General features: G+C 41.5%; 1 protein-coding gene across 1 annotated transcript; it reads right to left on the bottom strand.

The window, feature by feature from the left end:
- Window positions 1-22: 22 nt before the first annotated feature.
- LAMP2 (lysosomal associated membrane protein 2) lies at window positions 23-16326 on the bottom strand. The gene is given in 10 exon segments (XM_055818371.1): window positions 23-3147; window positions 10643-10810; window positions 11669-11747; window positions 12013-12132; window positions 12667-12884; window positions 13658-13819; window positions 14448-14661; window positions 15204-15322; window positions 16169-16263; window positions 16265-16326. Coding segments are annotated over 10 exon segments (1365 nt in total). The 5' UTR covers window positions 16312-16326; the 3' UTR covers window positions 23-3004.
- Between the last annotated feature and the right edge of the window lie 6143 nt (window positions 16327-22469).

Here is a 22469-nt window from a genome sequence, read left to right as displayed (position 1 = left end):
GCATAACGTGATCCTTGAATTTTTAGCACTTGATAAACTTTCTGTGGCCAAAGAGTTCAGAAGCCCAGTACAAGACCCACTATCCACTCAGCATCACAGACAACTATCAGGCAAAAGCTATTTATTAAGAACTGTTAAAAACCTGAACCAGAGGAAATTTAGGAACTAATTTTGCTCAGATGTGATTATTCATATGACACTGATAGAACTAGGGCAACGCAATCACTCTGCCTGCACAGCCCACCTGAAAGGGCACAGAAACCGGCTTCTGCCAAGAAAGAAGCTGCTGTGGTAGCCGCTCTTCCTTTGACATCAGAAATAAGTTAAACCCACAAACATTTCCCCACCTGCCAATTGCTTTAGCTCTTTTAAACCCAAACCCTTCATGCTTCAGGCCATGGAATTAACAGCTCTCCAGCTTGCAACAGGACAAAACTTTGCTTACTGCTATTCCCTACCTGCCTAGTGGAAGGATGCATAAAGCAGCCAGTCCCTTAACAGATGCCGGACCCACGCTTTGATCCAATCAACAAAGATAGATAAACTAATTCAGATATAACTGCATGAACAGCTTAGAAGCAGAAGTTTCCTTTTTCCCACCACCATCCAGATCCAGGCACGCTGACAATCCCGTTGGAAAAGCTCTCAGAAATGGCATGCATGTCTACTTACACTAAAACAAAGCTTTATAAACACTGTAGTTTATTTTCCATACACATATTCTACTTTCAGCATATTTGTACAGTCATTTCAATATCTGGAGAATTGTATACACCACTTCATGCTACAACAACCTTAAAGTGCCGGTTCAATTTTTGACTTCTATTGAAGCCCAAAATATTACTTTATATGTATATATAAAATATATCTACATACGTGTGGATCTAGGAAATTACCACAATTTACTAAAATAACCTAGCAAAAGTGATGCAAAATACTTTGATCTGCAATCTGAGCATGAAACCGTAGATGGAATCCATCTGCTGGCAGCAGAGAAAAGCAGCACACTAACAAGCACGTGCTTGTTACTGAGAAGCTGCCAGTCTCAAAAAAATTCTCCATCTTCCACCCCGGCTGGGAGAGCAAGTAATGCGAGAGCAAAGGTACAACACAAAAGACCAAGACAACCAGAACCAGAGCACAAAGTCAGACTCAGCAGCATTAAGTTACACTCCTAGAAGTAGACAACTTGGTTCAAGAGGCCATTTGTGGTACAAAAATCAGTTCTGTCAGATTCAGGTAAAGCTTGTCTTTGGTCACAGTGAGGACAAGAATAACTGAACATACAGGTATTTCTCAAACATCAAAACTAACTCTTTAGCAATCTCCCTTCCCTGCATATATAGCTATTGTGAGTTACTTAAACATCAGTGTTGACCATCTCCTTTGTGTATGTGAATTATTGAAGGTGCTTTCCCTACACCATAGATACAGGCTCAATGCACAAAGATTAAATATTACAGCAGCTTTCGTAAACACCTGCTGCAGAGGACAGTAACTCCATGTCCATCAGTAGCCCTCTGCAGACCTGGCAGCTCTTGAGCCATCCCTCAGCCGGAACGCAGGGTTTACTAGCTGCAGAAGGCTTTTACCAAGATGGACCGAAGAGGCTGGAAGAGCAAGAGGCTTCTTTCACCCTACCAACATGAACCTGATGGGAATGAAGCAGCACACAACCACAAACAACTAGCTTCTGTTTTGGTACAGTTTAGATAGGGAACTTCGAATTGCAAAAGGTATGGCATTAACAACAAAGAAAGCATCTTCAAACAAGCCAGGTGCTCTTACTCCTTTGGAAGTCACTTTCTTCACTACATATAGATAAATATTAGTTTCTGCTTTACGATCAGCATTCCTCATGCCAGAAATTTCGTGCTCTTACCCTATTCAACTGTTGTTTGAGAGAGAGCAATAATTAGATTAAAAGCAGATTAATCCTATCAAAACAGACTGGGTTTCTATCTCCACTTGCATGCCTAGATGACAGCTTTTCGGTGCTCCCTGTCAGCCCATGAAAGCTGGACAAAGGAACGGCAGGGATCTCTGAACAATCTGTGTTCTTAGGCGGTCTTTAAGCCTCACGTGGCTGAGTAGCAACTCGCTGTGTAGCTCCTTTATGCGCACACAACCAAAGCTGAGACAAACGGCAGCCAGCGAAATTCCAGCCTCCCGCCCTCATTCCACAGTTGAGCTCAGAACAAGAGGGAAAACACAGTCAAGAAAATAGCACAGGACACATTTCCTTCAGTGGACTGTTGGCTTTTCTTAGTGGAAGTTCTCCAGGACTGAGCCTTAACTTGGTGAATGAAGACAGTAAAGACATCGTGCTTTTGCAAGGCTATTTAACATCTGTTAGCAGTCAACTTCTCCATACTGATGTTAAATGAATTAATTTGCTAGAAGAATCAGATGTTCTTCTCATACTACGTTAGTATTAAAGAGATCAGGTACTACCTTTACATTCAGAAGGAAGAGGAAATTCAGACCAATTCATAAGAACAAGCTGCTAATGAAAAAAAGCCGACAGCCACATGCCAAGTTCCTCACAGAAGTCTGTTAAGAGCTTGGTATTCATTTTCCCATAGCATGTACAAGTCCCTTCTGACATAGCATTCACACCTTTAATTATGGTTCTGGCTTCAGCAGTATCCAAGATAAGCTGTATGCAACTAGAAGTTTTCTCGTGTAAAAAGATGAAACAGAAATAAAAAGTTTCACAGATTTTTTCTTTAGTCAAGCACACATTTCTCATGTGGACACGCATCAACCCTACTCAATTCTATGGTCCTCAGAACACTTCCTTCAAAATCGTACAGTAGTTTCAAGTAATTCTGCAACTCATCTTCAGACTTATGGCACATTGTTCTGTCATTAAGTAGTTTTTTGTTGTTTTTTTTAATAAAGAAACTATTAATTAATTTTTCTTATTTTCAAAGGGGCAAATCAGGGAATCTGGGAAAAGGAGAAAAGCAGGGAAGGTGGCAACAGAGATGGAATTAAGAGATTATACAGACTGATAGCCAGTACGACTTTTTCTTCTTCCAATGATATAAGATATAAAGACAAGAATGATAAGGAAGCCAAGTGCCATGCCCACTGCGATGGGAATAAGAAAGTTCAGGTCAGAATCAGCAAAGCACTCTTCAGCTGCAGAAAGAAGAAAAACAAAAAAAAAAGCAAGGGAGAATAAATTAGTAAAGGAAATCCAGCATTAGAAACCAAAGCAAGCAAGGAGCAAACAGACATTTTTGAGAACTTATGCTGTACTGGATACAATAATGCATCTACAGTAAAATCAGTATTGAGTGAAGAACTGATAGAAAGATAGACATATATAGCACACACATCACTTGTATCGGTAACGCACTACTTCCAATTTGTATGTTTAATTCCATCTTCCTCTAGCGAGCAGTCCACTGATCAGGAACTGAGGACACAACAGCAGCCTGAACAGGCATTTGCTGCTCACAGCTCAGTTACAGAAGTGTAGCAGCACAGGCAGACAGACCATATATTACTACTTTTCCAAGTGACTTCCCAAACCCTGGTCACCAGCACTTCTCTAGGTTCTAGGTACAAAGTAACAGCAAACCAAAGCAGAAACCTACTCAACACTACAAGAGACATATGCTGAAAGCACCAAACGGAAAACACTGAAAGGCTCTCTCTTGATTGAAAATAAAGCTGCCCACCCAAAAACACAAGGGAAGGGTTATCAGTTTCAGCTGACAACTATGCAGACCTTACTGAAATCAACATAGGAGAAAAAGAGACAGCTGTAATGCTGCAGTGGTTTTAGATGCACAGGTTGTAAAACACAAAGAACTCCTTGCTGATACAAACATGCAAGGATTAGCAAGCTACACTGGGACCTGACTTCAAACTCTGACACAGAGGCAGGGCTTGGCATTCTTCTCATCTGTAGAGAGGGCAGAGCTCCACTGGTGTGGTGCTGAGACAAGATGTTTAGCAAGATATGACACAGCGTCTGTGTACTGCTTCAGCACGGTAAGGGTGCTTGACTTACATGCCTTTAATAAAGCAGAGCTCCTTATAAAACTTTTTGCTTTAGTTTATATTAGAGCGGAGTAAGGGTCATGCACACAATCCAATGCTTTAGCAAAAGTTAGCAGCTATTAACAAGTATTTAAACCACATCAGCCTCTGTCAGCCTTAGTTAGGGAGAATTTACTAGCTCAATTTAGCTCTCTACAGCCCAGTACACCCCTGCTCCCCGCCACCCCCACCCCGCGAAGGCTATACAAAACCTTCAGCCAAGGGGAAAGAAAACACCACACGGTTTGGCACCCACAATCTGAAGGCACCTACTGCCACGCAGAGTAACGCTTGGGAGGAAAAGACAAGAGGAAAGGAAATACGGACCTTATACAACGAGCTATTTCAAACTATTCTGACTACTGAAAAGGCATTTAAACATCTTAAAAAGATAACTGCATTTGATGTTTAATCATCTTTGTTCACCAAAGATCAACATACACAATTTAACTACTGCATGCTGGATAATGGGTCATTAACACTAAACAGGATCGAAACTGCTAAGGATGAAAGGTGCCCAGCAGGCAGTGACAAATGCCCTTTCTCTTCTTCAAAGGAAGGAGATTGCTGCAAAACACATCACACTGCTTCACTGTTACAAGGAATTCCCAGGATAAAAAAGGTTTAGTTTCACACCAGGGACATTTCATCCTTTACCTCTCTCCAGTTTGCTGCCGTTGCTGCACGCATCTATGCATGCACTGTTACTGTACAATGGTTAGATGCCTCAGAGAAGTGTCTTCACATGCAGAACCTCGTAGCGGTATATCATGACAAGCAGACTCCACGCTCAGGCCAGGAGGAATAGCTTTGTCAATGTTATTTGGTTGAATGCGTCTCCATTCAAAATAAAAAAAGAATCTTGGCCCCCAGCATTTGTAGCCTCAGTATAAAAGCTAGCTTTCCTTTTAATTCCAATCATGAGATGCAACTGATAGCCCCATTATTTTTTTTATTGGTACGTGCTATACAATAGAGAACACTGTGGTAAATTTAAAATAAATAGATTTTAAAAAAGGTGTTCATTGGCTGGAAAAGCTTCTTTTGAGGAGTACTAGCATGGCATCTTTACGCTACAAGATCAGAAATCTTGGTATCTTAGAGCATAATTTTAATATTTAGTAAACTGTATATAAGGCACAGTCAACAGTAATCAAAACAAACCACAGTCTAGGATAGATCATATACATTAACACTCAACATCCACAAGTGCACACAAGTTAATGCTAATTTCACAAAACAGAACGAAACTATTTTCACTCACATAATGCCACTGCACCTCTTTACTATTCTGAAATTTAAAGTGTAGTATTTTAGAAGAACTGGAATTAATTCATCAACAGAATATGTTCTAGTTCATAGTCAAAGTTGTTAGTTTATGTTTGAACCTATGACAACACACTCTGCATCATTTGCTTAACCAGGCTTGTTTTTAACAAACTTTTGCCTGACTCAGCAAACAAGCAGCCCTTTGAGTCCAATTTTTTAAAAAACAGACTTAAACTTGCTCATTTTAAAACTATTCCTACCCAATATTACAGCATTTCTTGTAACCAACACAGCAAGCACTAGGACAAATCATCTTCCCAAAGCTGCTCCTACTGCTACGGGTACAATGAAGTTGTCTACCTCTGGGCTGCAATCTTCAGCTGAACAGAAAAAGGGCAAGTCTGAAATAGAAATGTATTTAAGTAGAAGTATTTAACACTATGATCTCCCTCCAATTGCTTAAAAGTTATGCCTTTCCCCAGCAGGGCATCATTCAGTCATCCGCAAAACCCTGACCCCTCTTTCCCCTCCCCAAAATACAATAGCAATAGCTCCCCTTCCCAAACATCGTAACTAACAGACTCACAGCTCCAGGATGCACTTTCTGGAAAAGCACGTCTCTGCCTATTACTGTAGATTTAACATTACTGTACACCACAAAGTCCAGTCTTCCAGTGTCTAGATATTGCAAGTCTCCAGAACAGCCAACAATATAGACAGACAAACAAGACAATTACAGTAAAAACAGTAATGCTTTGACATAAACACCCCCCCCCAGTCTTTACACTTACTACAGGACAACAGCAACTCCTGCTTGTTCAAAGTTTTGTCACACTCTTACAGACTGACTTGTACTAACAATTTGACAGAATTTGATGCCTGCAATCCCATTGTAGTTTAATTTTACTTTAGACAGATTTACATCCTTAGGAACCCCACTGTTGAACTCTTTAAGAAGAGCCTACAAAAATATTTGTGTGTTTCTTCACGTTAAAAAAGCTTCAGCTGACACTTCAGCAAGGTGCTAACGTTACTTTGACTTTGTGTAGCAGATAAGAAGGGAGCTTTAACAGTGATTATATAAGCAGCTCAGGCTAGACTCAAGAAGATGATATCTGATTAGACTGCATCTTTTTCCTCTTGTCCTATGACCAGAGTTCACAGGAAGAGGTATGGTAAAGGGAAGAGCAGTGCCTCTCGATACAGACAAGTAGTATATAGTAGTACTGTTACCAGAAGAACTGGCAGCACAGACAGCATCAGAGCTTCTGCCATAAAGGATGAAGCTACTAACCAATTCCCAGAAGACTCCCTAAACACTTCTGTTGAATGTAGAGACATATTTCTTTTTCCAAGACAACTGCTAGAAGACACTGAACCGTTCACAGCTGTACACCCATTTCAAATGACTAGCAAAATCAATCAAAAACACCTGGTCTGGAGGGAACTACAACTGACAAAAACCTTTACAAGCAAATTTCTAATGATGAACCAGATGTACAGTGTCTCCATTAGTTCCCAAGCTGTCTTCTGCTAGTGGATTGTACCCAAGCACAATTCACAATACGCTACAAAACAAAGCATTAAGACAGAGGACTCTTTGAGGAGTGCCTTCACCAGCTGTGTAACAGGATCTCAGATATAGACTGATTCAAAGTTGACCTTACTCATTTAGCTTATTTTTTTAAAAAAAAAAAAGACAGTACAAGATGTCTGTTTTCAAATTAGTTAAAAAAAAAATGTGAACAGGTTTCCTTAAGAAATAGAACAATCTTTATTATTTAGAGCACATATTGAACAGGTTGACAGTTCCCTACGGTGCAATACATACAGGTAAACTAGTGGTTTTATAACAACAGGCAGTCAGGTGAAACTTGAGATTATTGTTTGGTTTTTTTTAAACCAGTTATCTGCACATCAGTCTAGGAGTACTTTAATCTCTTAGCCAATATACTTGTAAATGAAGATTAAGTAGCAGGTTTTTCCAAACATACTTCCAGTACTGTTGAATTTTGGGAACAGTTTGCACTTATCTTCTATATTGTCACTTAGAAACTGCACAGCAAAAATTTGCATGGTCAGATGAATCCAGCATGGTAACTACTCCTTAACAGAAATGCAAGTGTAACTGGTGCCACTGAACATCAGTCACAGAAGTGCTAAAAATTTATCTGAACTTCTGCATTTGAGCTATAGTAATACCAAAGTCGTTAGATCCATTTTTTTTAATTTTTGTTTAATTAAAATGGTAAGTCTTGAAGCCTGTTTCAGGGTTAAACTTAAAGTAGTTCCCAACTTTCATTAAAATGAATTTCAGTAACTGATGCAAAATTCAAGCTGTAGACTACAAGCTATAGTAAGCATTATCCACCCATACTTGCTTCCTTGGCTAGTGTCAAGAGAAAACTGTTTTTACAAAAAAAATTACTGAAAGTATTTTATGATTTGTATACAAACATGCCACAGACATCTCTACAACCCTAGAAAACACTAATAAAACACTAAACCAGCTTTGATGCAGAGTAAACTCATTCTAAAAGGGGGAAACAATGTTATGTTCATTAAATAACTAGTTTAGGCAGCTCATGTTATGACATATGCAAAAAAAGCCACACTTACCTAAAAGTCTAAAAGACTTTTTTTTTTTCCATGCAGTAAAAACTATGTATTACAGCACAAGGAGGCCAGAAAAAAGTAGTGCAGCAAAGGTTAAGTCTCTACAGAGCTGCAGTTTAAGAACAGTCCGGTCGCACTGCACTTAAGCTAGTTATCCTTTCCATACAGCAAGGAAAAACAGGTGTTATGGGTCCATCTCAGACTCATTTGGCTTTTGCATTCTTAACATTAATAAATGCTACACAGCAAACAATCAAACATAAAGTACATTAATCATTCAGAATGCCAATGGCAGGCAGTTATAATGTGAATTTTGATCAGCAGAGAACCATCCAAGATGGAAGATTTAAAGACAGCTCAAGCTGCAACAACAGATACTGGCTCATTAAACAAAAGCATTTTTTTAAACAATGGTCATTCAAAGCAACAAGACAGACTAGTTCTGTGCAGAGTAGGATATAAAGTTAAGTGCACTTTAAAGTTCTGGAATATTTAGAAAGGTTATTCCCTTTAAACTGATGCCAGCAAAAAAGCTTGCATTAATTTAGCAGAACACTACCTCAGTTGAGTATTTTAGATGATTGCCAAGGTATAGTAAGCAATGAAGAATTCAGTGCCTAACAGTAAATTCTTTTTTTGAAAGCATTTGAAAACGGCACTGAAGTCTTCCTCTGTATCTACCATTTGGCAAGTACAGGTTACCCATTTTGTTTGTACAGTCAGGGTATATGAATGATTTCTGAAACGACACTGAGGCAGGAGTAAACTACTCAAACTCTGTCAAAGCTAAGTAACTTACTGCTGCCACTTCAAAAGCTCATTTAATCACCAGCCTGAAGTTCAATTCTATGAAAAACAAAGTTGTTACTGGGCATTGTACAATCCTTGTTAAATACTATACAAGTCAACATAGTGACTAACACTGCCAGCTTAACCCACAATTATGACAACAACTAAGGAACGCAGAGGAGAGAAGCAAGTACAAATTCTATGCTATTCTGGGAGTTGCCCAATGCACATCAGTTTAGAATGTGTTCTTGTTTCAGGCTATGATTTTTAAAATGCAGAAATAATTCCTTAACACTTTAGGGTTTTTGCAAGATAAAATCCTTAGCCTAGCAATTTATCCAGTATTTGACATCTTCAAAACAGCTATGAAACCCACGTTGTCTTCTCAGAGCAGGAAAACTAAAAATGTAGCGCTGCTTCATTTGAGATAAACATTCTCTCTTTGTTTCTCAACTCCAATTACCTGCGGCTAGTAATTACTCCTAGGTATTGCGTCTTTTGGGGACTTCAGAACTTGCACTTGCTTTGTTTAAAGTGAAATCAGAACAGGAATCACATTTAGATTCACAAAGTTTGATATCCAGCATAGCTTTTTCTTCTGCCAATTACATAAGCAACCACTATAATGGCTATCAAGCCAGCAAGTGCAGCACCAACTACAATTGGGATTAGAATGCTGTCATCATCCAGCGAACACTCCTGGGCTGTAGATGAGAAAAAGGTTGCAACAAGGAATAAATAAAGACAGAATACTTGCCAAGTGTGCTATAAAAATCTGTTTCCCTTAGTACCAGGGTGTTCAAAAATCAAGTTTTATTACATCTTTAAGAGAGAAAGAACTGCAGAGGTCTCATGTGTAAGTCTAGCACATATTAAGCATTATAATCACTTGGAACATTTGATAAACTAGAATAAGCTAATGGTGTACAAATTTTCAGGTGTGCAAGATCTGTACTAGACAAAGGAGTAGGCATTCTGCTTTTAAGACAGAACAAGGCTTATCTATTTCATATTTAAGGCAAGTCTGGTGCTTTTATTCATTAAAAATAAAGTGACCTAGATTTGGTAACAAGAATAGGCTATAATTAGAAGGAAGCTAGCTGCAAATTGAACACCACAGTTAAATGGGACCCTAACTCTTTAGAATGTATTGTGATAAACACCGTTTACCCTGCATACATTTGGGGACCTCTCTCTGCCTACAAAAAGCTGTTTCAAAACCTGCACCCGATCTACTTGCCTGCAGATTAGCCTAGTCTGGTAAGACTGCTAAAAGTATTATCGATAAGTACAAAGACCAGGTTACACTAAAGATTAAGAGAGGGGTCATTTAAGCTATTCCAGTTTTCCCCAGAGAAGGCCAGGACAATGCAGCAAACAAACATTTTTAGAATCTTTCTTTACTTCTGGATATTCAAGACTGCTTCTGAAGGAAGCTTGGCCAGTTCATGCCTCCCCCCCCGCCCAACACTCCTGTTCCTTTGACTGTCAGGAAAAAAGAAACAAGCCATCTAACTGTATTACCAAAGTACACTTCTGCTGAAGTTTTGTCCCATTTTCTTATACATTTGAGCTACAAAAAGCTGTATGTCAAAATGGTATTAGATAACTTCTAATTTATTCTGCAAGGTAATGCTTATTATGTTCCTTTTCAGTGTCTCTAGCTCCTTCAAGTTTTATGAAGGAGAATCAGCATACCTAGCAGACATTTTTTGAAGTGAAAACAAAGCTTTCCTTAACTTTAAAGTCAGTCTCTGAACTTCTCTTCATTCCATGTGTTAAAAAACAAAACAAAAAACAATGGAACAAGAGCTTCAAAAATAAAGTGCTTGTGCCCAACACTGATGCTTTTCAGCACGTAAGAATTTTGCTAGCATTGCAAGAATTAAGAAAAAAAAAGAAGAACTCTTACCTGTAGAGAACTTATTTGCCTTCACAAGGAATGGCTGAATCCATAGATTAAAAGTATGTATTTGAATATCATCACTAATTTCAAGAGTTTGCTCTTTCCGGCACATGTAAGAACTACCAAGGAAAGCATCCCACTTGCTGAAATTGTTGTTATCTGCACTTGAAATGACTAAAGAAAGGAGGAAAAAAAAAAATAAGGAAACTTGCATGCCTGCTTTGAATGCAAAAGAGTTGCTAATACAATCATAAGACTAAAGAGCTGAATCTAGAGGGGCCAACTTTTCTTTCATCACTGACTGCTCTGAAAAACCAGGTAGTCTGAAGTGTGATTTATCTGTTTAACCAGAAGTCATGCCCTGAAGTTACACAGTACTTAGCAGTAACCTATGCTTCATGTAGACATGACATTAGGCTTTCCTTGTAGCTCCACTCATCCCAACATCACAGAGTTACAAGGACTTTAGCTTTAGTAGCCTTTTAACTGCAGCAGCCATGACAAGCAACTTACAGCATACTTTTTTCCAAGTCAAAAGCATAGGGCTTTCTTTGTTTGGGGTTTTTTGTTTGTTTGTTTTTCTGGGGGGTTTGTTTGTTGGGGTTTTTTTAGTTTTTGAAGGACTGGTCTCTTTTCCCAGTGAGAGTTAAGTAGAAACGGTTGGAAGATAGAGCAGCATCTTCAGTCAAAAAGACAATAGCTGGTTTAAGAAAAACAAAAAGCTCCAGAGTTGGTACAACTGTATTTCACACCTCAAAAATTATGTTACTGAAAACAGTTATAAGGAAACCCTCTTAATTTATAGGGACCCCATTAACAGAATTTTCAGGAAAAGAGAATGAACCCACACTGCTATTTAAAGTAACTCTTATGGCCTTTTCTGCTTATTACTTTTTTCCCTAATTTCAAAGACTTAAAGTAGGAAGTAACAGTAAGCATTAATAGCATTGGGGGGGCGGGGATGGAGTATTTGATAAATACAGACATTGAGTAAAAGCTTATGCTTGTGTTAAGATAGATACTATTTCTTACCAGAACCATTCAGACGGTTGAGCAGCGTAACATTCACCTCTTTCAGATAAAATTTTGGTACACCTGCACTTGTATTTTTCTGTTTAAGAAGCAAGAACCAACTGTCAGTGTGCAATTCTGCATTTTTAACTTTAAGAACACGTGCTTTACAAAGGGTAACACAGTCTTACATGTTCTACTTTAACCCAATTCCCTGTTTGCCCTGAGGTGGCCTGCTAGCCAGTTCCACATCCTACATGGGAACAGCCTACCACCAGCAAGTGACAGAAGGATTTTACTATGAGCAATCATCATGCAGTGCTGTTAAAGTAGAAACTTGGTTGAAACTAAAAGAAGTTACTTACAACAACAAATGTAAAACTAATCAATGTGCTATTTCCATCATTCAATTTCAGCATCGCCGTTGTGTTACCACATGTACCATCTGCGCTAGTTGTCTTTGGATTGACGTTGATCAGAACAGGCTGAAATACAGACATATATCAAAGATGTTCAGCTGCCATTAGGAATACAGAGTTTCAGTCCGCAGCAGTCTTAGGCTAGAAGAGCTTGTCATGAAGATTACAGCAGGAAGACTGAGCCTGGCTACTACTGAACCAAGGCTACTTAAGTTAAGTTTACATGCTGGTAATACTGAAGCACACAGATTGCCCAGTGAAGTTTTGTTTTGTTGACTTAACACAACAGGCTACCTTCGGCTCCCTCTGTGGGGAAAGACAGGATCTGCAGGGACCAACAGCCTTTAAGAGCAAAGAAAGTTCCAGGCTTCCAATGATGCTAGAGGTACTCCCAGTAACAAGTTATGCTGAATCCACATCAGGTTTTGAAGCTAAATATTACACCACAAAACTATTCTGATGTCAGAGAGGTGCTATGTACAATACTTAAAGCAGTTCTGGACAGCCAGCAGCGTACAAAGCAAATACCCTGCACTCTGATTTCATACCAAATAACTACAACAACCTTTCTACTCTTGTAAAACAGAAGAAGAGAAGTACCTTGTCATGGGAAACATTCAGCTGCAGACCCACAGTAGCCAGAAGACAAGTTTTATTTCCACTTTTAAGAGAATAGTTTCCTGTGTCTGGATTCTCCACAGGTTTGGGAGCAGTGGTTGGAGCAGGTGACAAAGTGGTGGTAGATGCAGTAGTTACATTGGCAACAGTAGGTGGAACAGTAGGTGCAGAAGTAGGTGTATCAGCAGGACATCTAGACTCTGAAAAGATATTTTAACCACCATTTCAGTGCTGAGATTTTATTAAAGTCTTACAACTCAGAGGTCAGTTCAATACAGACACCAATTCCTCTGCTGAAATCCAGGCTCCCTGGGAGTCTGCTAATCACCAAGTCAGAAGTCTCAAACTTAACGCTATGGCACAGTATTCCAAACAATTTACAGCTATCAGTTATTCTCAGAAATTCTGTAATGCCCACCGTTTCAAATCCATGTAGTATATGCAGTACTACTTACCTCTGAACACAGAGGTGAAACACACAGACAAAGACAGCTAAGTAGTCATAAAAGTATGATATGTATTTGCCATAGACAAAGTCAGCAGCCCTATTACACCATTTGTAGAAAAGTAACATGCTCATCTCTTTTGAGCAGTTGAGCTGTGAGGTGAGACAACAGGCTCTGGACTATTTAAATGAAAAAGCAAAGGCTACCACTGAAAATGGAAGGCAGTCAGTTAAAAACCTTGAAGCTCACAGCAACAGCAGCTCTGAAGTGCTTATTTTTAATACCCCAATTACTGGAATACACTAGATTACCACCTTGGCATGGGAACAATCTCTATTACTATATACTACTAAATCTGTTGTACTAATCTACTTTTCCAGGAACAAGGAAAGACATACTAAAGGATATTTACATGAATACGATTCAACACAGCACATCTTGGAACTGGTAGTTTTTTTACTATGGCACTTTGCCCCCTGCACTAGGATGTGATATAAAAAAGTTCATTCACAAATCAAAATGCTCACCTTTTTCACCGATTGTGCCATTCTGAATAAAAGCCTGCACGGTAACATTCCAGAAAATCTGCGTTACGTTTTCTGCTTCAAAAGACTCAATACTATGACACACGAAGACATTATTCAATTGAACTGGACTCATAGTATCCTTTACAACAATAGTAACTGGTCCTGCAAAAAAGTACAACTATTTTAATACCTTATGAACTACAAGAACATTTATAGGTAGTGTTCTGTTTTATATAATTCCCTAAGACAAAGATAAAGAGATAATTAAGTTTAACAATCCTAACCTTTCTTGATTGTTTTACTTGTGTGTCCTGACCTGAAGTGCTAAGTAGTGCAGAGAAGTAATCAAGCTTCCAGAACCAGACAAGCCATTATAAACATGACCCCTTTTACTTAAGTTTTTATTTAAGGAAAAAAATTTTCCTATTATTAATAAGTATTAGTACATGGAATGCCTAACGCTGTATTGCTTTGCTGGGTGAAAGGTCACATCGTGCAAACTAAAATGAATCTTCCATATGCCTGTGGTCTACTAGCAGCACCTCACTGATCAGTGCTGTTCAGTTAATCCTCCCCTTTCACTCCACTTAAAGAAATTATACATTCAGTGAAGCCAACTAGTCTGCATTCTTATCCAGTAGGCAGGTATGATTAACAATAGGCTGTACATAGCACAAAAGACATTATATAAATTAGTCCTAACTTTGAAAGTCAACCAAAGTCAGGTATACAAAAACTAAAGCTTGTGGCCATAACTGCTTTATAACTAGTATTCTGCATTGCACATTACCTTTTCTTTTAGCATCAGGAAATACAGCAGTATCATTGGTGTTGTAGGTAAACGTGATGAAGTCCCCCTGGTAAGTTTCATTGGTTTTTGTAAAGTTAATGCTCCAAGAGTGACCTTCGCCAAACTGTACTGCCAGCAGTGCGGCATGTGTGTCATTGCCACAGACGCTTCCATTGTGTGTCACACTGGATGACAAATTCAAGGTTGTGTTTTTCTAGGAAAAAAAAAATAACTTGAAATGTTTTCACAGATAGCAGTCCTTCCCCATGACAACATTATAAACCTGCTGGAGTTAGAAGCTCGCACAAGATCAGTGAGATTATTTTAGGTTATTCTACAAAATTATGAAAAAGTCTCCCTGACACCTGACTTAGAAAAGAATGATATCACATTCAAGACAAAAGTACAAATCTAACTGAGCTGTAAGCCTCGACCATGCTGAGCTGCAATTTACATTCACTATTTGGGCTAAGAACATTACTACACTGATACACAAAACCCATCAAGTTTGACAGGTATACCATTTAAGTAAGTGCAACAGGGCACTTTCAGTTATTTGTACTATTAATTGAGAACTTATGCTTTGTTTTAAAAAGAATATGTAGGAATAAACTTAATAACAAACTTGAAAAAAAAAAGTAGTAAAACCCCAAACACCTTAGGTAAAAGACCCAAACACCAAGTAAAAGAGCATACTTAAAACTTGTACACAGGACAAAATACAGTTGTCAACAAAAGTTGACTCCAAATACTTACATAATCACTACTGTTTGTTTCGTATTTTATGAAGAAACTCATCATCCATCTTGCATACAGGCACGTAGCATTAGAGGCATCCTTTATATCTACTTCCACTGCATAGGACTGGAGAAAACCTAGAAGGTATGATCATTAGCTATTGAGACACTGCTTTCACTTTATTTTCTAGAACCACTCAAGAGGACCTCATTACAAAGCAGAAAATTATTTCAGGACTGAATTCAATTTGCCATACACTGAAAGAATAGCTAGGCTTCTAAATAGCATTATAACTAGAACATCAGCTTTATGATGACAAAGCGAAGAGCATGAACACAACCCTTGAACGAAGTGCTGCTTGTGGGCCAGAGCCTTCCTATTTGTTTCACCATGGTACAGTTCTAGTCGGCCTCTAAGGAATGAGCCTGGGGTGCCCTCACCGTGTATCCTCCATTTCTGGCCCCAAAGGAGGGATCGTTACATCCCCCTGACATTTTTAGGAAGGTTTCTATCGCTGTGGGATACGTAACTCGGTGACACTCGGACAGAGGCGTTCCCCCACCGCCCGTTTTGCGGTGCAGCGCTGAGGGCCGGCCCCCGCGGCTCCCGGCTGGCCAGGCCACCCCCGGTGAAACACCACCAGGCCCCGCCGGTGAAACACACGCGTCCGCCGCCCGGCTCGCGGCTCGGCCCGGCCTCCCCAACAACAGGGCCCCGCCAGGCCGCCGTGGCGCACCCCGGCCCCCGCTGCCCCCCGGGGGTGACAGCGCGGCGTGAGGCGGCCCAGTCCCCACTGCAGGACCGACCCCGGGGAGTCGCCGCTGAGCTGAGGCGCCGCCGGGCCCGTGCCGGGCCCATAGCCCCCCCGCCACCGCGTCACATGTGCGACGAAGCGGGAGGGGCGGCCCGCGCCCGCGGGGACACCTGCCCCCCCCCCACCCCCTACCGCCCGCAGCCCCGGGGGCGGCCGCCGCCCCGCTCACCGGAGCTGCCGAGCAGCAGCAGGAAGAAGAGAGCGGAGAAGGCAGCAGAGGGGGAGCGCGGCCCCATCCTGCCGGCAGCGGGCGGCGGCGGGCAGCGAGCGGCGGGGGCGAGCTGGTGCGGCGGGGCCCTGGCCACCGGTCATGTGACGGGAGGGGCGGGGCCGCCCGCGCGCGCCAATCGCCGCGCCGCGCCTCTCGATTCGATGGCTCGCGGACGGGGCGCTCGCCGCCCGCCGCCTCGGGCGGGCCCAGCCGGCTCGTGGGGGCGGCCCCGGGCCTGCGCTGCCGCCGGGGGAGTCTGCGGGCAGTCTGGGCTAGCCCCGCGGGGGCTGCTGGAGGCCGGGAGAGCTGAGGGGAGGTGCCCCTTCCCAGAAGTTTAATATAGGGCCTGTCGTTGAAAAAAAAAATAAAGAATTAAGGTACTTTCGCTGTTTACGATTAAAAAAAAGGGTCTAAATTACCTCAGGATTGGCAGCGCGCTGCCGTGCCGGGTCAGGAGCTGGGCAGGCCCTGTCCTGGGGGACTGGCGCTGTCCTGAGGGGCCGGCCCTGTTCTGAGGGAATGGCCCTGTCCCGAGGGGCCGGTCCTGTCCTGAGGGAACGGCCCTGTCCCGGGTCGCACTGCGCCCGACCTGGCCCAGCCACCCCTGCCATCCCCCCATGCCCGGGGCCGGGCAGCGGTGCCCCCAGCCTGTGCCCCCAGCCAGGCAGCAGCCTGCCGGTAACAGCTCTGCGGTGGGACCAGGGCCTCTGCAGTGGTGGTGGATCAGTGTGGAATAGGGCGCAGAAGGAATAGGGGGGATAACAGCTGCTGGGTGCGAACCGGGGAGAAAAGAGCCAGCGGCGTGCAGGGGGGAAGACCCGAGTGGACAAGAAGCCTGGTGGATCTGAGACTGGAAGGATGGGTGTTGTACTGCAGCCTGTGGAGTATTGACTGGGGGCACAGGGCGGGGAGATAGGTTGGCTTGGCAAAGAAAGGGGAGATAGAAGAAGACATTGGGGCTGGGGGACAGCAAGACAAATGGCAGGCAGGTGCTCAGCTGCCCGAGGAGACCAGCACTCTAGACTTGGGGAGGAAGGGCTGTCCTGGAGTAACATGCTCCCATTTCTGATGCCGTGGGAGAACTGCAAATAGTATTTTGAACACTCAGGCACTAAGAGACATGCCCAATCATGGGGGAAGAAAGTGAAAGCTCTTGAGGAAGACAGTAGAACACATTGACCTGATAGAGCGAGACAGTGGGAGCATAGACAGTGTTGCTAGGAAAGCAGTTATAAAGTCTTGAGGAAGTTGAAATAATGCCGTTTGTGATTAAATGTCAGTTGAATACTCTCAGCTGTATACTTGCAATACAGTACTTTTCCAAAAAGTATCACTAAACCAAACCTGGTGAGTCAGGACCACCACAGAAACCAGTGCATCATACACATGGGGGTTCCACGCGCAAACACTTGCGTGGTCAAACACATTCGCCGCTTCTTTGCATTTCTTCTTGTGCTTAATAACTGTGTTACATACCTGCTATTAGTTAGAATTAATTAACCACATTTGATTAGGAATATAGAGTTATAAGAAATACTTTAGTGGAATTTGTGTTTGCATAGCAACTGACAGCTGCTATGAAATCCTCTGTACAGCCCGTACCAAGGGTCAGAATCACCTAGTAGGAATGTTTAGAACTTAGATAACAGTTTCGTGATTGAATGCATGATTGGATACAGTATCTACGTGTAACCTAGGAGATGTCAAAATGTAGAATTAATGGGAACTGGGGAGAGTCGAATGAAGCAACTCGTAGTTACCTGCCAAGAAACAGTGAATGTAGGTAAAAGGTAATTCCGGCAGTGGCTATCGTGACCACTCATGTACTGCCTACCTGAATAATACCCCAGACCCATTTCTAGACCTTTCTAACCTTTACTGTGCAGAATCGGATATGGGAGGGGAGTATGTTAATGATTTTTGGGAAATACTATGAATACTTAATGAATATGTATGAGTAAGTCCTATATAAGGTGTATGATTTTGAAACTTGGTGTGCGTTGATCGTGAGAGGACTCACTTGCGCACCCAGCCGTTAATAAAGAAGTGTCTGCTTATCTGCATCACATTGGTGTTGATAAGTTCATTATTCCGAGATTTCGGTAACAACTGCACCTAGAATTGTCTTATCATGCATATTACATACCAGCACATGCATTTGTCTAAGCATCATTGCATGTGAATATCGAAATTCAATACTTTCAAAATACTTAGAATAACTTTTTTATTTAGCCTTTGGGTTTCATTTACTGAAAATTTGTCTGAAGAAATAAACTTTATATTTAATAACTGAGCCAGCACTTGCTGTAGGCTGCGTGGGAGTATCCAGTAACAGCAGCACAGACAAAACCACAAATTCTGAAAGCAGCAAGTCTTCCGTCTTTCTCAGCTCCACTGCAAAGAATGGGGCATTTCAGAGGCTGGGGAGAGTCCTGCTGCTGCGGCTTTTACATTTCCTCAGGCTTCACCGGTTTAGTGCAAAGTCCTGTTTTGAAAAAGTGATCTCTCAGGAAATTAGGACCAATTACATTAAGAGGATTTGACTGTTTGGAGAGAAACATTGAATTAGGCTTTAATTATTCAGAGGAGGAGCAAATGATTGGTATGTTCCAGGCAGTGTGTGTGGTGGAACGTCACCTTTTGTATCAGCTGGAACATTTACTTCAGGACACGTACCTTTTTGTGTAAACATCGGTATGTTCAAACACCCCCTTGCTCTCAGTGAAGGACCCTGAATATTTTGATGTCTTGCTTGCCCATGGGAAATAGACTGTAAAATGGCTAGATGTTCTGCAGACATAAACAGAAGACTGATTATGTTGTTTCCTTTATGCCAATTTACTGAAGCTCAAAAAGAAATCAAATGGTAGCTATCATAACAAACAAATCTGTTTAATAACACAGAATAAATGTAGCAACTGGTGTGGGATTAAAAGTACAGTATAGTTTATATAATTTAGTGTAATGAAAAAGACATTGTTTTGCACCAGAAATAATAATGATTAATATCAGAATACAGATTATTCTCTTGATTTTGTTTGTACCTGCTGGCTTTGCCCTCCCTGTGTCTCCTTCCGCGGGCACTTCGTGGTATTATATCTTTTAAACATAATCTTAGCAGGTGCACTTTTTATTCAGAGGCTTGCTTCTTCCGTGCTGTGTCAGTCAAGATAAATGAGAGGACAGTTCCTAGAAGCTATGGAAAACCGATACATAGGCTAATCCTGCTTTCAGTTGAGTCAATGCCAAACTGGCTATAGGAGTAGTTTAGCAGAAAGATGAAGTTGTATAAATTCAGAGACTGTGAACTGGTGGTTTATTTTTATTGTCACAGAATATCACAGGAGAGACTGATGTGCCAGTGACGTGTATATCAAGGTTGACCCTAGCGACAATGCGGGCAGCAATAAGGCAGCCACAAAGGCTGCCCAAAGGATTTCTGTCCTTGCCTGGAGCCTTGGGGAAACCAGAGGGTGAAATTCTACCTGCAGGGAGTTGGTACCAGTGCCTCGCATTCATGTACAGGATGAAGTCTGCCCAGGAAGCCCACCTGCTCCAGCCATCTGAATGGGTTAAAAGGCTGTTAAAAACAATGTGCTCTTGTATTAGCACAGTGATAGTCTGCTCTTGCCCAGCCAAATGACAGAAGCTTGGTTTTGGCACTATTCTCCCTAAACAGATTTTTTGGGCAGTTCCCAAAGCCTATCTCCTGTTTGTAGCCCTGGAGGGAGCAAGATGAAACTCCATTCCTCTCTTGTTTAACAATTCCTCCAGCTTTCCTTAGGGAAAAAAAAAAATATCAGTGGCTGGGGGTCAGATGTTGTCCGATTCCCCTTAAATTCTATGGAAAGCTATTATATTCAGTACTTGTAGGATTCAAGCTCTAACAAATACCCACTGTATCCTATTTATCAGACTTCAGTAACATAAGATCAAACTCATATAATCAGCTGTTTTCCTTTAACGATGGAAGTGTGAATGATTGTTACCAGGATGCAAAGAAAATGCCTTACCTTTTTGCTTACTACAGATAAATGATTTTGCATTTGCCATGATTTTGGGAGTCACTGATGGATGACAAATTGATCCTGTTTTCTAAGACATTCCTTTTGTTTATTGCTGGATGTGAAAATGAGGACTGTAATGTTTCTGTAGGCATTACATTTTTACTGTGTGGTATACTTAGTCTGATGTTATTAATTTTAGGAAGATATTTACACATACTGAGAACAAATATGCAACACCTTATGATTTCTTTTTAAAATTTTGGTTCATCAAGGAATATAAATTCATGCCTAATTTCAAATGTATAGGCTGTTCTGTGATGTTTGTTCACACCATATCTTTGCTGTCTAGCATATAGGTAATCCTTTGTGAATCCTTTAGCAGTTTTGACTGGTTAGATATATCTGTAATCAAACTTTTCTTCACCCTGGGACTTGTAAAAATTGGTGAATGTGTGTGATCAGAAGAAAAGTTTAAGTGTTTAATGAAGCACTAATATTCCTGATCTCTGGTGCAGAAGAGTACAGTGATAAAAAGAAAGAGATAATACCTAGGACATGCAGTAATCACTACTTTGTTCTAATGTATTTTTATTCATTCTTTTAGATGTCTTTTTAAAAAACAGAGTATTTTCTGTATGTTTTCCAGGGGCAAGATTACAGCAGAACCAATTATTCCTTTCCAAGAGGATTTGGTACCATTTCACACGTGAGGGATGGAAAGAGGGAGAGATTAACGCTAGCTGGAGAGGTCACGGATTCACTTGGCAGAGGGGGATGAATCACAGGGACCTTCTTGGGACTGTGCCAGCAACTGAGAGTTACAGGTATTCGCCAAAGTTTTCCTTTTCGTGCAGCCCTAGTTTGCAGCCTGGGGAATAAGGATTTGCTGTGATCCAGACACCATAACAAAGACCATACATTGTCAGTATAGCGTGACATCTGCAGTGCTTCAGCTGTGTATGCTTGCCTGCTCAGTGGTGGAAAAGGGATGACTGCCTATAGCTCTGCTGTGCTGTTTTTGAAAAAAATAGCTTATTATCTAAAACACGTGAAAGCTGTGGTTTGCTACTGCTCTGAGCAGATGGCAGTGTTTCTGAGCTGTTGGGTTTCTGGAGGAGGTGGTAGTAGGAAACCAAACCATTAAATGCTGCTGCAGGAAACTGCTGAGTCAAGACTGGGGCAATCACGTGAAATGCCAAAAAAAGAAACCTTGGTGGGGAGGTGAAAAGATCAGAGGGCAGCAGACAGCTGCAAAACTTCGTGCAAGAGCACTCTGAAATCTCATGTTGTGACACAGCTGGAAAAACACATTCCTGGCTTAGCAGGAAAAAGCAAAGGCACAGGCAACAGTATTTCATCACAAGCCTGTTATACAAACATAACTTACAGACGTGCAACTTGGTTTAATCATACTCCGGCTGCTTGGGTGGGTGAAAGCGAGGCAGGGGCTGGGCTTTGCTGTGGTGCTGGTACAGCAGAGGCTCCTTTCCTGTCCCACCGCAGGCATCCTCAGTGCTGCGGGATGCAGGGTGAGGTGATGCCATTAATGCAGGGGTACCCAGTTGTGCTCAGTATTTCCAGCTGCTGCTGGATGTCATGTGTACTAGAGCACTTGGCAGCTGGGTTAACATGTGGCAGCAGATGAGATTTATGCATTTTGTGGGTCACGCCAAACAAGTTCTAGATGTAGATCTGCTCAACGTGAAAAAAACTTGTTGGACTGACAACTCAACATATTTTTTGGGCTTGTAACAGCAACATAGAAAAATGTCAGTACTCTCAATTTTGTTTTTATTGACATACATTACTAACTTGCTGGAGATATATCTGTCAGCTTCAGGGCAGGAATTATTTTGTGAAAATGGCTTTGCAGACAAGGCACCTCCCACTTCCAACTCTTATGAAAGATGTGTTGACTGTAACTTTTTCTGAGAAATTTCAGCAGGGAAGGAAGTTAGATCTGAAATACAGGTTGGAAGAAAGACTATGTATTATACAGTCATTTTCATAGCTGGATATTTTAACTGCAGGACTTCAGTGCAGGATCCCTTGTGACCTAGAGTAACGTTACATTCCTTTTACAGAGAGCACATCAGGGTAGACGATATATTTAATTATCCAACAGTTCCCAGCTCTGTCAGAGGCAGGAAACCAGGTCTGGCAAACCCTCAGCTAGCAAAACCTGTGCACTGCATTGTCCTGAGCAACAAAACTCTTGCAGGGAACAATCTCTCTCCAATTTGAGGTTGTGT

This window comes from Falco peregrinus, chromosome 13, assembly GCF_023634155.1.
Source record: "Falco peregrinus isolate bFalPer1 chromosome 13, bFalPer1.pri, whole genome shotgun sequence".
Classification (NCBI taxonomy): Eukaryota; Metazoa; Chordata; class Aves; order Falconiformes; family Falconidae; genus Falco; species Falco peregrinus.
The sequence above is the reverse complement of the archived record's forward strand: the minus strand, read 5'-3'. Positions and strand labels throughout refer to the sequence as shown.